This window comes from Camellia sinensis, chromosome 6 (genome assembly GCF_055761805.1).
Source record: "Camellia sinensis isolate YWXY chromosome 6, ASM5576180v1, whole genome shotgun sequence".
Lineage (NCBI taxonomy): Eukaryota > Viridiplantae > Streptophyta > Magnoliopsida > Ericales > Theaceae > Camellia > Camellia sinensis.
The window spans coordinates 87,864,665-87,881,589 of NC_138966.1; the positions used below are offsets into that span (position 1 = coordinate 87,864,665).

Sequence of the window (16,925 nt, forward strand, 5' to 3'; positions counted from 1 at the left end):
GATCCCAAGTTTCTTTATTGCAGTTATCCTCCTCCACGTTAGGGTCAATGTGTTTACCACTCCCAGTAGGGATGTCGTCCCCAACCTTTTCTTTATGTCTGTCGTTGGCCATCTATTCTCCTTTCTTTCCCACAGACGGCGCCAAATTGTATGTGCTGTTTTCTGACCACACTACCAAACATGTACCCAGCTGGAGAGCACCGGCAGAATAGATTGCACCCAAACGACCTGTCACAGAAAGATAAGACTCCGGCGGTGGTTCATTCACCCAGGGGTACTCCGACGATCAAGTTAGTACTCAATATCTCTCAAAGATAACCAATTGTGCTTAACTCACAAGCCCGAATACAAGAAGCGTACCTTAGACCCACGAGGGTGCCTTTCTTTTATAGTCAGCACTGACCTGATCCCTGTAGAAGCCTAACTTCTCTTAGACTCTGGCCCAATGCTCATCCTGAACTCTTCAATAGATAAAGATAAACGCCCTAAGAGCTTTATCCTTATCCAGGCTGAGGTCCTCCCCCATTCTAGGACTCTTGTCCCTTATCCGTTCATCTCGGATTCCGGTATCTCCGCAGATAACCTCGGCCTAGCTAAGATCACCTTGGCGCCATGACCAGGACACGTGACTCCTCGGCTGGCACTTCGGTGCCACCTTGGCCACAGGTCGTTTATTCAAAAAATATGTCCCCATAGATCCCTAATGTATGTATTGATGGAGAAATTACTAATGAGATTTCAATACTTTGTTTTTAAGAATGTGAAAATTAAAAATATTTAATATTTTTGTTAAGGAAGATGATTCACAAATATAATAGAGATGGTAATGATATTTCTTACATTATGGGTCACAATAGCAAAGATGTATAAAGGCAAATGGAAATATTTGAATATTTTTATTTTTATTTGTATTTTACACGTTATATAAGGCTTTAAGTTAGTTATATAAAATTGTTCCAATTATGAAATTACATAACTAAAAGCCTCATATAATTATATAAAGAATATACATATTGTTTAGTAGTTCAGAAGTATCATGTAATTTATGTAAAACTTCAAATTGATCATTTAGCAAAACAATTTATGAGTAATATCTTTATCAGGTAGTTGAGAAATGAAAATAATTCATTTACTTTATTTATTAAAAATATCAAGTGGACAATAATATACAATATTTTACAATTATTTTTAGTCATTTTTCCTAAGTCAGTTTGCTTTCTTTTAATCAGTTTTGTCTCCATTGAATTTTTAGATCTTTCCGTCAAGATGTTTGTTGATGGTTTTAATCAACTTTAGAATTCCTTGCCGAGCTGATCTTCCTCGCCAAGAAGCAAGTCGCCGAACGGACCTTGCTCGCGACCTTGGAGTTCTTTGCTGAGCAGATCTTGCTCGCCAAGGAGAAAGTCGTCGAGCTGACCTTGCTCGCCGACCTTGGAGTTCCTTGCTGAGCTGATCTTACTCGCCAAGAAGAAAGTCGCGGAGCGGACCTTGCTTCCGCTATTAGAGTTCCTAGCCGAGCTGATCTTGCTCGTCAAGAAGAAAGTCGCCGAGCTGACCTTGCTCGTCGACCTTGGAGTTCCTTGCCGAGCTGATCTTGCTGGCCAAGAAGCAAGTCGCGGAGCGGACCTTGCTCCCGCTCATAGAGTTCCTTGCCGAGCTGATCTTGCTCGCCAAGAAGAAAGTCGCCGAGCTGACCTTGCTCGCCAACCTCGGAGTTCCTTGCCGAGCTGATCTTGCTTGCCAAGAAGCAAGTCGCGGAGCAGACCTTGCTCCCGCTCTTAGAGTTCCTTGCCGAGCTGATCTTGCTCGCCAAGAAGAAAGTCGCCGAGTTGACCTTGCTCGCCGACCTTGGAGCTTCTTGCTGAGCTGATCTTGCTCGCCAAGAAGCAAGTCGCGGAGCGAACCTTGCTCACCGACCTTAGAGTTCCTTGCCAAGCTGATCTTGTTCGCCAAGAAGAAAGTCGCCGAGCTGATCTTGCTCACCGACCTTGGAGTTCCTTGCCGAGCTGATCTTGTTCGCCAAGAAGAAAGTCGCTGAGATGACCTTGCTCCCCGACCTTGGAGTTCCTTGCCGAGCTAATCTTGCTCGCCAAGAAACAAGTCGCGGAGCAGACCTTACTCGCCGAGCTTCGAGTTCCTTACCGAGCTGATCTTGCTCGCCAAAGAGAAAGTCGCCGAGCAGACCTTGCTCGCCGACCTTGGAGTTCCTTGTCGAGCTGATGTTACTCGCCAAGAAGGAAGTTGCGGAGGGACCTTGCTCGCCGACCTTGGAGTTCCTTGCCGAGCTGATCTTGCTCGCTAAGAAGAAAGTCGCCGAGCTGACCTTGCTCGCCTACCTTTGAGTTTCTTACCGAGCTGATCTTGCTTGCCAAGAGGTAAGTCGCCGAGTGGACCTTGCTCGCCGACCTTGGAGTTCTTTGCCAAGCTGATCTTGCTCGCCAAGAGGTAAGTCTCCGAACGGACCTTGCTCACCGACCTTGGAGTTCCTTGCCGAGCTGATCTTGCTCGCCCAAAAGCCAGTCGTCGAGTGGACATTGCTCTCCGATCTTGGAGTTCCTTGCCGAGCTGATCTTGCTCACCAAAGAAGTAAGTCGCCGAGCGGACCTTGCTCGCTGACCTTGGAGTTCCTTGCCGAGCTGATCTTGCTCGCCAAGTGGTAAGTCGCCAAGCGGACCTTGTTCGCCGACCTTGGAATTCCTTGCCGAGCTGATCTTGCTCGCCAAGAAGAAAGTCATTGAGTTGACCTTGCTCACCTATCTCTGAGTTCCTTGCCGAGCTGATCTCGCTTGCCAAGAGGTAAGTCGCTGAGCGGACCTTGCTTGCCGACCTTGGAGTTCCTTGTCGAGCTGATCTTGCTCGCCAAGAAGCAAGTCACCGAGCGGACATTGCTCGCGACTTTGGAGTTCCTTGCCAAGCTGGTCTTGCTCGCCAAGAAGAAAGTCACCGAGCTGACCTTGCTCGCCGACCTTTTAGTTCCTTGCCGAGCTAATCTTGCTCGCTAAGAGGTAAGTCGCCGAGCGGACCTTGTTTGCCGACCTTGGAGTTCCTTGCCGAGCTGATCTTTCTCGCCAAGAAGTAAGTCGTTGAGCGAACCTTGCTCGCTAACCTTGGAGTTCCTTGCCGAGCTGATCTTGCTCGCCAAGAAGTAAGTCGTTGAGCGGACCTTGCTCACCAACCTTGGAGTTTCTTGCCGAGCTGATCTTGCTCGCCAAGAAGTAAGTCGCCGGGCGGACCTTGCTCGTGACTTTCGAATTCCTTACCGGACGGGTTTTACTCGGCAAGAGGTCTGTTGATGATTTTATCAACTTTGGAATTCCTTGCCAGATGGATTTTACTCGGAAAGAGGTTTGTTGATGGTTTTAATCAACTTTAGAGTTTCTTGCCGAGCTGATCTTGCTAGCCAAGAAGAAAGTCGCCGAGCTGACCTTGCTCGCCTACCTTTGAGTTCCTTGCCGAGCTGATCTTGCTTGCGAAGAGGTAAGTCGCCGAGCAGACCTTGCTTGCCGACCTTGGAGTTCCTTGCCGAGCTGATCTTGCTAGCCAAGATGCAAGTCGCCGAGCGGACCTTGCTCGCGACCTTGGAGTTCCTTGCCGAGCTGGTCTTACTCAGCAAGAAGAAAGTCGGCGAGCTGACCTTGCTTGCCGACCTTTGAGTTCCTCACCGAGCTGATCTTGCTCGCCAAGAGGTAAGTCGCCGAGCGGACCTTACTCGCTGACCTTGGAGTTCCTTGCCGAGCTAATCTTGCTCGTCAAGAAGTAAGTCGCCGAGCAAACCTTGCTCGCCGACCTTGGAGTTGCTTGCCGAGCTGATCTTGCTCACCAAGAAGCAAGTTGCGCGAGCAGACCTTGCTCGCGACTTTGGAATTCCTTGCCGGACGAGTTTTACTCGGCAAGAGGTCTGTTGATGATTTTATCAACTTTGGAATTCCTTGCCGGATGGATTTTACTCGACAAGAGATTTTTTGATGGTTTTAATCAACTTTAGAGTTCCTTGCCGAGCTGATCTTGCTCGCCATGAAAAAAGTCGCCGAGCTGACCTTGCTCACCTACCTTTGAGTTCCTTGTCGAGCTAATCTTGCTTGCCAAGAGGTAAGTCGCCGAGCGGACCTTTCTCGTCGACTATGGAGTTCCTTGCCGAGCTGATCTTGCTCGCCAAGAAGCAAGTCGCGGAGCGGACCTTACGCGTCGACCATGGAGTTCCTTGCTAAGCTGATCTTACTCGCCAAGAAGCAAGTCGCGGAGCGGACCTTGCCCGCCGACCTTGGAGTTCCTTGCCGAGCTGATCTTGCTCGCTAAGAAGAAAGTCGCCGAGCTGACCTTGCTCACCGACCGAGCGAAGTAAACCACCGAGCGAAAAGTCTAGCCCGGCCTTATAATGTAATTCCGATCACGCAAATACGGACAGAATTAAGGTGCAATTGTGAGGGAGATTTCATAATCTTGCTTTGGGCCGTGGTAATGACCGGGCTAAAAAGAGGTCCGAGCGTGTTTGGGCCGAGCTAACGTTGGCTGAACTAGAGTGGATTGCTCGGTTAAGGTCCAGGGCCCATTCGGCTGAGATGATCGTTTGTCAACCCAGGCTTATTGTTCACGCATGTAGTTCGGCAGAAAGGTCTCTCACGGATCAACTTAACCTGTCTGGAGCTCGGCCGTACTGGAGTGCTACCAAGCTCGGTTGTGATGGAGCTTGGCGAGTGGCACTGTTGGACTCGTTAAGTAGCTCGGTTGAAGGAGGCCAGGGTGATGCCGCCGGGCTGTCGACTTCCCGCTAATGTTGTCTGTGGTTTGGTTAGGTGGTGTTCGCTGGATTTGTGCTGACAGAAAGTATACAAGCATGATTGCGCCCCTCATGCCGTGGATGGAACATCATTTGGTGAGAAACGCTCTTTGTAATTTATCTCTCTCTTCCTCTCTCTCTCCATGAGTGTGTGTGCTAACTTGACCGTCGGAGGGGTTTTTCGGCCATACACTGCCGGGTAGCTCACCGCCGTTGTGCTCGCAGGTCGATCGGATAGACAAAGAGTTTGGACGAAAAAAGTATGGACTCCGTGAAATATTTACTCCCCGTACAGGTTGGTAGCATAGTTTTGTCTCCATTGAATTTTTAATGGCCCGGTGATCAATCATATGGTTAGTGTTTTTGTTTGATATGAAAGCATCCCAAATATCAAAAATTCTATTTGTCTACGCATAAATGACATTCAGACAAAATTTCATTAAGAACTTAATAATACCGTGTAAATGACATGTTTTGTAATTATGAATATAATAATAGATTTTAATTTTCAATAAATAAATATAAATGAAACATATCGTTAAGTATGTGTCAAGCTTTTATGTATAATCAATGTTTGTATAATGAAAATTTATTAGGTGTACCTAACTAATCACTAATTGTCAAGCCCTTATATTATTTCCTTCATCTTTTAATACAAAAAGTTATGAATCTTACCACCACCATTAATCACAACACTTGTAGGTCACCAATTGGCCATGTTCCAGCACCACCGAATAAGTTCTCTTGTATAACATTACCATAGTCATACTAGAGGTCATTTAGTAGTCTTTAAACAAAGCTTTTATATCGGTATAATTATCAGTTTAATAGTCATATGCGGTGATCTGGGACCTTAAGGATTCAAGTTGATGGAGTAATGCCGAATATAATCTAATTATACTAATATACTAACGTTATTTTTTATAAAAAAAAAAAAAAAAAAAAACAAAGTTTTATATCATTCATTGTGACATTCCTACCATTTTTTTTTTAATATCAACATAAAAGTTGTGTATCCTATTATTTATGGGTAAATTATAAATATATTTTCTGAGATTTACTTAAAATACATATTGCCTCATGTGATTTGAAAAATTATAAATATCCCCTTGTTAGATTATTTTTATTTAACAAAATTAATTAAAAAAGGAATTTATAACTATTCTCTTATACAATAATTAAATTACCTGAATTATTAATTGAAATAAATTTCTAACATCATTAAAAATTGTTAAGATTTGATAATTTATTAATAAAAGGGTCATTTATTATAAAATTAGAAATTTTTAGGAACATAATGTAATTCTAAAATCGGATGGGGTAATTTATATTTTCAACAAGCTTTAAGGGGTGCATTTGTAATTGTTTAAACTAGGCCAAATTATATCGGACATCCTTATATTATTTTTTATTGTTATTTTAGTCAATATATTTTTAATTCACTCAAATTTATCTCTTAATTTTAAATTTTGCACTAATTAGTCTATTGAGAAAAGTACTAACGATTGAAGTCAATTTAGTCAAATGAGCAAAACTAAAAAATTCAGAATCAAAATCCGACTAATTAAAATTACAAATTTCAAAATGACCAAAAAATATATATATAAAGACAAGTAATATAATTTACTATTTTAAACTAATAAAAATCAAATAGACTAATTAGTGCATACTTTCTCAATAGACTAACAGAAGTAACGTTCAAGTCACGAGATCTTCCTATGGAAGGAAATGAAAAGAAAAAGATGGTTTTTTTGTCTCTCTTTCAAGCCAATCCACTAATATTCTTAATCATAATTTTACTTCAAGCAACAACAATTACAAGCCTTGAAGCTTCTTCTTCTTCTTCTTCTTCTTCTTCTATGTTGCCTCACCAGAATAAAGAGAAACGTAAATGGTAATTGCATCAATTTTACTTCTCCAAATCATCATCACCATATGGGTTTTATTGAGAGATTTTTTAGCTCATAAAAGCATTATATATTAGAGATTTCAGGAAACAGTTTTCCGATTATCATTGCGCTGAAGAAGTTGCAGGGGATCAGAAGAAGGAGGGCATTGCATCAATGGCTGATGTGCAGTTGCAGATTCAAGATGATCGTGTAATTCTCCTTCTATTATCTTTTTTCAAATTTTCTCTCTTGTTTTTATTCATTATTTTTAAGTACTGTTTGATTTATGTGAATTTGAATAAAATAATTATTTCTTAATTTCTTTCTTTATGGAATGATGAATCATTTACAACCGTTGTGAATGATAATTTTAAGAGTTGTTAAACAATTTGCATTTCGAAAAATGGATAAGTGTGTTTGGTTTGAGTTTTTTGAATTAAGTTTTTTGAAAACTGAGTGTTTTGGTTTTCGTATTCTTTTGTTTTTAGTGAATATTTTTAAAATTTTAAACATTTTTTTTTACTTTTTTAGATGCATCTTAGTTTGTATTTAAAAAGTAAAAAATTTGTGGAAAAATATTTTAAAAAATTAATAAATACATAAAAATACAAAAAATGTATTGAATTCTTGTATTTTTTTGCATTTTTAGTATTTAGTGAATTTTTAAAAGATTTTTTTTACAATTTTTTTACTTTGTATGTGTATTTTTGTTAAGTGTGTCTAAAAAGTAAAAAAATTACTTAAAATATTAAAAAAATTCAATAAAAATAAAAAAACACGGAAAATAAGAATGTAGAATTTTTTGAAAAGTATTTTCTGAAAAGTGAAAACAAGCACTTTTCAAAAAATGATATACAAGTTCACTTTTAAAAATCTGTTTTCTAAACCTAATGATATGTAAGTGATATAATTAGTTGATAATTATAGAAAATATAAGAGAGAGTGTTACTTTTAATATTTTAATTGATTATTACATCATTAGCCTTAAAAAGTAGGTCTAATTTTTTGTCTTGAATAACAAATGCTCTTATTTTTCATTGCATCCTCTTTTTCTTACTTAAATTTATATAAATCTTTAATACAATCACAACTCTGGAATTTTATTTTTTCATGAATGTTTATATGTTTGAAAAAAAAAATAAAAAATAAAACTCAAGGTTTGAGTCTTGTAATAATATAAACCTTGAGTTTCTAATTTTATTAATTTAAATTCTAAATTTTTGAATTATTTTCAATTTAAACCATTTATCTATTTTCGTTAAGAAAAATAAATATTAAACTCAATGAAAATGTACTTTGGATAATGTATGCCTACATTAATGGTTAAAATATTCTTTTTCCGTCAATTTTTCTTAACAAAAATAGATGAATAATTTAAAATGAAAATAAATAAAAAGATTAGAATTTAAATTGACAAAATTAAAAACTCAAAATTTATTTTGTTACAAAGCTAAAGCCAGTGAGATAACTAGGATTTTAGTTTAGTGGTATCATTTAACAAGTATCGCCATTATCATTATGTCAACATAAACTCTACACAATTTATGTCAAAATCAGATTTTACACTATAATATTATATATTTCTAATCACATCACAAAAGTAGTTAAATTTGTTAAATTATCTATAAAACAAAAGAATAATGTTTAAGGGCCCGAAATTAGGGGCTCGAATTGGCTCAAAACCCAAAACGACGTCGTTTTGGGTTTTGAATTTTTTTTTTCTTCCTTTTCTTTTCTTCCTTTTCATCCTTCTTTTTCGTTGAGTTGAACAGAGGCGAGAGAGAGAACATAGAGGTGAGAGAGACGTCATCGCAGCTCGTCGACGTCCCAACTCGTCGGCATCGCAGCCCCGCCTCCACCTCTGCCTCCACCCGCCGCTGCCTCCGCCTCCGCCTCCACTTCCACCTCCACGTCCACCTCCGCCTCCACCTCCGCCCGATTTTGTTGGCCCCTCCAGTCCAGTTCTCCTCCTCCTTCTTCTCCTCCTCCACCTCCTTCTTCTTCTCCCTAATTTCGAGCCAAATTCGAGCCCCTATATTCGGGCTTTGTATCAAAACCCAAAACAAAAATTGAGGCATTAATAGTTTAACAAAATCAAGCAAAGATCTACGCTTAGACAATCATCCGCAAGTTTTCATTTTTTGAAATCGGTATATAATGATGATGGAGAAATAAACACCATGAAGAATTCAAACTCCTCTCCTCTCTAGAGAATTTGAGCACACAATCTCCCACCACAAAAATGGTACTATACAATCACTAGGCCAAATGTGTTGTTTACTCTAAACAAAATTTAAAAAAAAAAAAAAAAAAAAAAAAAAGAAGATCAGTTATTGGGTTTTTAATAAATTACAACAAAATAAAAGATCTTTTGATAATTTTTTTTGTGATAAGTGGCGTAGTCAGAAAATTAAATTAGAGGGAATACTTATTAATTACAATAATTTTAACAAAAATATTTCACGCAAGTTTTTACGATTGGTTTCAAGAAACATCAAAAAAAAAATAATAATAATAACAATCAGTGTGTTTGGTTTCAGTTTTCTGAATTCAGTTTTTTGAAAACTGAGTTTTTTTGTTTTTCGTATTTTTTTTAGTGAATATTTTTTGAATTTTAAGTAATTTTTTTACTTTTTTAGATGCACCTTACTTAAATGTATCTAAATAGTAAAATATTTTTAAAAATTAATAAATACACAAAAATACAAAAAAAAAATATAGTGAATTTTCATTTTTTTTGTTGTATTTTTTTTATTTAACGTATTTTTTAAATATTTTTTTCACAAATATTATATTTTTTTAAGTGTATTTATGTTAGGTGTCACTAAAAATTAAAAAAAAAAAATTACTTAAAATATTAAAAAAATTCATTCAAAACATTAAAATACAAAAAATATAAAAGTAAAATTTTCTGAAAATTGTTTTCTAAAAACTGGAAACAAACAAGCTGACTATTATTCGTAACTAGTGTATCATGAACAATACAAAAAAAAAATGGATATAAACCTTAAAATAAATTATATAATGATAAATTATTTTTTGATACAAAATTTGATTAAAAATTCAATATGATCGTAATACCACGTCATCATTGGTATTTGATATCACCCACTAATGGTAAATAAACACATAGAGAATGAATCTCACATGTCAAATATAACTAACAATTCAATAAATTTCATATCTTTATAATGAGATTACTTATACTTGCATATTACTAATAATGACATTGCCGTTACATTAAGAAATTTTCATAGCTAATACGGTTTATTTATAGTAGTCTCTTCATTTTCAATCAAAATAACCATTATTAGTCTCATAATTTTTAAAATGTCATTGACATTTCATTCTAATAATATTTTTATAATTTTTTATTTAAAATATTTTCTTTATGTTTGCAAAATAAAAAATAAAAAATTCTCAAAATCTAGCGGGGGCACGTGACCTCCCTGGTCCCATGCTCCCTCTGCCACTGTTTGTGATTAGTAGAATTAATGAGAATGACAAATATAGTTATTATTTTCACTACAATTCTTTATAAATTTTTTCCAAAAATTATATTTTAATGTATGCAATCATACATATATAATTTTAAACCTTAAAAACAAATTTTTAGAATGTATATATGATAAAATAAAATATGAATAACAATTCTCTTTTCTTTTAACTAATTTTACTGGTTAAATTTATAAAATCTCAAACATTTTGGGGAAAGTTGACATTTAATTCTCATTTGATAACTTTTATTTTTAGTCAAAAAATCAAAAAATCATTATAAATTATCATTTCACTCTTTTTACTTTTCTACATATTTTTTCATAAAAAAATCAAAAAATTAATAAAATAGCCTATTCCTAAACCAGGCTAGTCTAAGAAAAATTCGAAGTTGAGTACTATAGCTTTGCCCCTGACTAAAACTTTGGATTTTTTTTTTTTAATTGCCCTATATTTTTTGAATGCTCGCAAATACGTATTTAATATTTGCTAAATAGATACAATCAAATAGAGATAAATCTTTATAAGGTTAATTATATTTTTTGTCCTTGAAGTTAAGCCTCGGCAATGGGTCAGCCTGACTTAAAATTTAAGGCCCAGACCCATGGGCGTCATCCAATCAATGGGTTGGGTTCAAGCCGGCTCATGCCATATTTCTAAAACTTACGCTATACCCATGGACTTAAAAGCATGGGCTTATGGGCTTCAGACCTAACCTGGCCCACATGAGCCTAATATGACCTTTAATTTGGACTTTTTGTAAGGTCTCGTTTGACAACTTTTTCTAATATTTTAGGTTAAAAGTCAAAAAGTTACTTAAAAAAATTAACAACCTATACAAAAAAGTCAGATTCATTTTTTTCTCTACTTTTTACACATCTTTTCGTAAAAAATCAAAAATTCATTTCAAATATACAAAAAAAAAAAAATTTAACTCATATTTTAACCAAAAAATCAAAAAGCTTCTAAAATAGCATATTCCCAAATGAGACCTAAATTCACAAATAAATTAGAAAGCTTTTAAAAATTATAATACAAAATTTTGAAGTACATTACAATTATTAGAATTGAATATTGAATCATGAAATATAAAAATTAAAAATTATTTTATTTCTCAAAATATATAATTACACTTATTATGATTATATTGTTAAATTGTGTGCATATTAAAAAAGAAAATCATGAATAGAACTAAATCACATGTTAGAGTTGTTTTTCAATGATTTCGTGCTTTTACTAGTAAATTGTATGATGAGCTATTTGAACCTTGCCATGAAAACAATTGAACAAATAAATTTGGCAATCATACAAAAATGTTTGAGACTCTTAATTTTTGTAACCCCCATGACCCCTAATTGATTGGGGACCACTCATTGCCTTTTTTTTTTTTCCCTCTCTCTCTCTCCTCCGTCTCTCTCCCAAACGTGTGGGGGTCATGGGAATCTGTAGCAGGACTAGCAATAATATTAGTTGAATAACATTTTAAAAAAATAAATTTTCGACAGTAATGGCATTAAGATATATTTGTCAAAAAAATATAATTGAGAAATATTAATATATTTTTGGTTGAATGCAGGTGGTGATGGATAATGGAATACTGAAATTGACATTATCAGTACCAGGAGGAGCTATCATTGGAATTCAATATAATGGAATTGACAATTTGCTTGAACTTCATAATCCCCAACTCAATGGGGGGTACCTACATTACCTTCCAACGCGTTCATATTTTCGCCTTTTAAATATTATATGAATAATAATATATAAATAAAAAACTATATATTAAAGGATGTGACAGAATAACATAACTGTTATTTAAAAATAAAAATAAACATTAAAAATGTTTTAATATCAAAATTGAACATTGACCCAACATTCTGAAAATGATTATGTATGAAAATTTTGGAAGAATATATCATTTATTGGTAAAACTAAAATTTTAACAAGCAAAGAAAAGAGGCAAATAGAGACCCCCTTGGAGGCTTGGAATGATTTATTTTTGTGGTGGAATTAATGTGCAGGTTCTGGGACCTTAATTGGGCTAAACCAGGAAACATTGGAACAAGAGGCCAATTTGATGTGTAATGACTCTCTCTCTCTCTCTCTCTCTGACTTTTGAAAATTTATTTTTAGAAAAATAAAAAATAAAAATTAATTTAATGAAAAATTTTTTAAAATATTTATCATTTTTATATAGTTTTATATTTTAGGAGGGAGGAAATAATTTTTGAAATTTTTAAAATATCTTTTTGATGTCAAACTAATTTTTATTTTTTCAAAAAAAAATTCTAAAAATAGTCTTAGAAATTCAAACCAAACATGGCGTTAATTAATTTATTTTTTTTCTATAGTGGGTCCTAAATACCATGTTAATTGCATTGCATACTCTACACGAGGCCCACACATTCCACTAGGATAGTCCGGCCTTAGGTTTGTTTTATCCTAAGCAACCTCTTAAGATAAGGCTCTATATACATATTTATACAATAAAATAAAATTTATAAATAATATGGTAAGAACCCACAATACATATTTGCTAATATCTACATAAAATTTACTTGCATATATAATTATTACTATAATTACCTACTAAACATTGCTTATATAGATTAAAAATAAATCATTAGAAAACTCAAAAAGATAAAATTAGGACTATCTTGTTTTATAATTTAGCAAACTCTAAAATAATAATTAAAAAAAAAATCTAAAGGTGTAATACCAAAAAAAAAAATCATTATAACAACTTAAAAAGATAAAATTTAATATTTGTCACAGTATAATTACTCTAGTTTACAACAAGAAAACAATATCAAAGGAAATCTAAAATTTAAATTACCAAAAAAATTAAATCAATTGCAATAAAATATCATTTAAACATTACTCTTTTACCGTTTTTAGCTGAAAAATTAATAATCAAACTTAACAAAAAAATAGTTTTGTTTTTAGACTTAAAAAAGGGGATTAGACTTAGGTGGGGTGCCATTTTTTAATTAAAATTTGTGCCCAAGTGGTAGCTTAGTTAGGATGGACATTCATCGGTCAGATCAGATTTGATTGGGCCAGCTAAAACAATTTTCTCAACTCCTACTAGATTGGGCCAGCTAGCCTTACTCTAAGATGAATGCAATGTTTTTTTTTATATATTATTTTTAGATTTGATTCATATAAAATATTATAATAAAATTCAATGAATTATAATTATAGTAATGAAAATCAATTAATATACAAAGAATGAGACTTACAAGTAGGTGGGGAGACCAATACTAACCCCATTTGGTTGAATGCAATGTTAATATAATGCATTATGAACATTTATTTTTTACCTATTTTTTTTTTTTAAAAAAAAAAACAGATATAATTAAATTATAGAGTTAATATGATATTTTCCATTAATAATCCAACGCAAAGATCAACGAATGTGCAGACTTAATGGAACAAGCTTCGAGGTGATAATGGAAAATAAACAACAAGTGGAGCTCTCATTCAAAAGGCCATGGGACACCTCTCTTCAGGGCAACCACTCACCCTTAAACATTGACAAAAGGTCCTCCCTCTCTCTCTCTCTCTCTCTCTCTCTCTCTCTCTCTCATGTTTTTTTTTATTAATCCTCTTTTGCTAATATTATTTACTTACTACTTTATAATATTAATTGAGTATGATGTGATTTTTGAATATATTTTAGACTTTTGATATCATTGTTTATTGATAATTAACACTATTTTATATTTGACTATATTATTGATTTTAATATGTATTTTGATACTATTAAATAAAATTATATAATTATAACAATGACGATGACGATGACGATAACAATAACGGTGATGTGACAATGTTTGTTGATAGGTTTATAATGCTTCGTGGTTGCTCTGGTTTCTATTCATATGCCATTTATGAACACTTGGAGGACATGCCTGCTTTCATCCTCTACGAAACCAGGATTGCTTTTATGCTTAAAATTGACAAGTATTTATTTTCATAACCTTCATTTTCTTCATCTTTTTCCTCCTTATTATTTGTGAGAATAATTACATTGTCCATGTTTGATAACAGAGATTTAACTTCTTTTTTTTATATAAAAAAAAGTAGAAATATTACATATTTAAAAACAGTAACGGAGTTACGAAATAAAGTTAGATGAAACATTTATTAATTACAATTTTTTTAAAAAAAATTATGATCAACATTAGTATAACAATAATTTTATGAGCTAAATTTAAGCGTAAAAAATCAAACATTCATTATTAATTGCAACAAATCAAAATTCTATAATAACGTGAAATAGTTCGGTGCAGAATGGTGATGTAAGTTCTCAATTTTAGCATAAAAAATTATGGATTAAAATTTCTAATTTTAGAAAATAAAAATACATCATTTATAGCACAAATTATAATTAAATCTTTTTAATTTTTATTCGCCGGAAAAATATTAGAGAAATGATATTACTTATAAATGATGTGTTCTGAATGAAAATTATTAAACATTCTTAGAATACCATATGGCGTTGCCTACTTGATACTCACAGCATGAAAAACCACAACTCACACACTAAGTAAGTCTTCCATTGTCTCATAACTACCTGAAAATGATGAGTTTATTATATCAAATCCATAAGATTTCTCGCTACACTATTGGTTTAGACTATTACATAGACAATATCACATAGTCAATGGCGGAGTCAAGAAATTAAATCAGATTGAGCACTTATTAATTACAACATTCAAAATTTTTACAAAAATATTTTACATAAATTTTTATGATTAACTTTAAGAAAGATAATAATAATAATAATAATAATATTTGTAACTATTGTATCATGGACAATATAAAAAATAAAAAATTCATGAATATAAGTTTTAAAATAAATTATATAATGATAAAGTATTTTTTTATACAAAAATTGAGTAAATATTCAATATAACAATAATACCACGTCATTATTGACATGTGATATCACTAACCAATAGTAAATAAACGCATAGAGGATGAACCCCATATGTCAAATGTAATTAACAATCCAATAAATTCTATATCTTCATTGAGATTAATTATGTATGATAGACTCACCATTATATTAAAATTTTCATATGACTTATCATAGTCCATTTATTTTCAATCAAAACAACCATTGTTGTTTTCATAATTTTAAAAATGTCATTGCATTTCACTCTAAATACTATTTTATAAATTTTTTATTTAAAATATTTTGTTTATCTTTGGCAAAAAAAACAAAAACCCGGGGGGCATATGACCCCCTGACCCCTCAATGCCTCCGCCCCTGCACATGCACATAGTACTCCTAAAATATCAAATAATTATGTGTTATGAACAATACAGAAAAATCTGTAATCAAAGAGTATGTTAAGATAAAAACGATAATACAATTTGCATATGGAAACGAAGAAAGAAGAAAAAAAATCAAAACTCAGGGGATACGTGACCCTCTCTAGGCTTCTTTGGCTCCGTCCCTATCTAAAAATCATTTTTTTTTAAAAAAAAAAAATTAAATTTGAATTTGAATATATAAGATAATATATATATATATATATATATATATTTTTTTTTAATTTAATAAGTAGTGAATATTGTGTAAGACATACTTACTAAAGTAAATTTAATTCATGTATCTCAAATTGTCTGTACTTTTTTGAGTATTTTTTCATTTTGTTTCTAAATACGTGTATGATAGAAAAATAAAACAATTAATAAAATCGATAGGTTGGATTTAGCATGAAATTGATTTATCATTCCAAAACCAATCAAAAAGTTTTCATCTTGTAAGAATGCCTAGCCAGTGTTTTAGGGCATTTCTAATTTTTTACTGAAACTTACATATGGACTCGGCTCCTCTCCAATGGAGAGGACTGTTCGGCATTGGTGGGTTCTAATTTGGTCTCATGTCGATAATTCAAACCGTTTAATATATAAAATCTATCGAGTATATTATTCTTACAAAATCTTATGTTGATTGGATATCATTAACCACTTGATCAGATCACATTATCAAAACAATTTTCGAATACAATTTTGGAAGTAAATTGCAATAGAAATGCTATCAAATTAAGTAATTATCGATATTCAAGTGATTTTTTACAGAGATGATATATTCAACGGATTCTACACATTGAACGTTTTGAATTATTGACATGAGGCTAGATTAGGGTCCACCAATGCCAAATAGCCCTCTTCAGTAACTGGAGAGGAGCCTAGACCATATTAAATTAAGGGCAAACTTTACTTTACCCCTTATAATTTGGGTCATACCCCTTATAATTTGGGTCATATGTAATTTGTCCCTTAACGTTTGAAAATAACCACATAACCCGCTTTTGATTTGTGAATTGAAGTGTACCGTTGGGTACGTTAATGATTTAATGAAAAATACTAAAACACTGCTGTATTTTCATCATTTATTTAGAAGGTAAAGTACACTTTAACCAATATGCTTTATTTCACGTGTAATTTATCACATTGAAATTTAAAAATAAACATATAATCCCTTATATTTATCACGTGTTTCACACTTGCTGTTAAGTTGGACGAAATTTTAACAATACACTTTAGTCTACAAACCACATAAGGATTATGTGGTCATTTCTAAATATTAAGGGCCAAACCACACATGGCTCAAATCACATAGGATAAAATGAAATTTACCCTTAAATTTAAGTTTGTGTAAAAATTAATCAAAAATTCTCGAAGTCTTTGATTCAAATTCATATCGAATTAAGTTTTATAATTAAAAAAAAAAATTCAATCAAGAC

At 33.1% G+C, this 16,925-nt stretch overlaps 1 protein-coding gene across 2 annotated transcripts in view; it reads left to right on the plus strand.

The window, feature by feature from the left end:
* The first annotated feature begins 6,582 nt into the window (after positions 1 to 6,582).
* The window catches only part of LOC114287454 (uncharacterized), a 34,746-nt gene continuing 24,403 nt past the window's right edge, over positions 6,583 to 16,925 (plus strand). Inside the window, exons 1-5 of one of the 2 annotated variants that reach the window (XM_082874146.1) lie at positions 6,583 to 6,876; positions 11,738 to 11,859; positions 12,183 to 12,242; positions 13,586 to 13,705; positions 14,008 to 14,127. In XM_082874146.1, coding sequence (XP_082730272.1) covers positions 6,841 to 6,876; positions 11,738 to 11,859; positions 12,183 to 12,242; positions 13,586 to 13,705; positions 14,008 to 14,127 — 458 coding nt within the window. In that variant the 5' untranslated portion in view covers positions 6,583 to 6,840. The remainder of the gene's footprint in view (positions 6,877 to 11,737; positions 11,860 to 12,182; positions 12,243 to 13,585; positions 13,706 to 14,007; positions 14,128 to 16,925) is intronic. The other variant, XM_082874147.1, reaches the window with a different exon arrangement.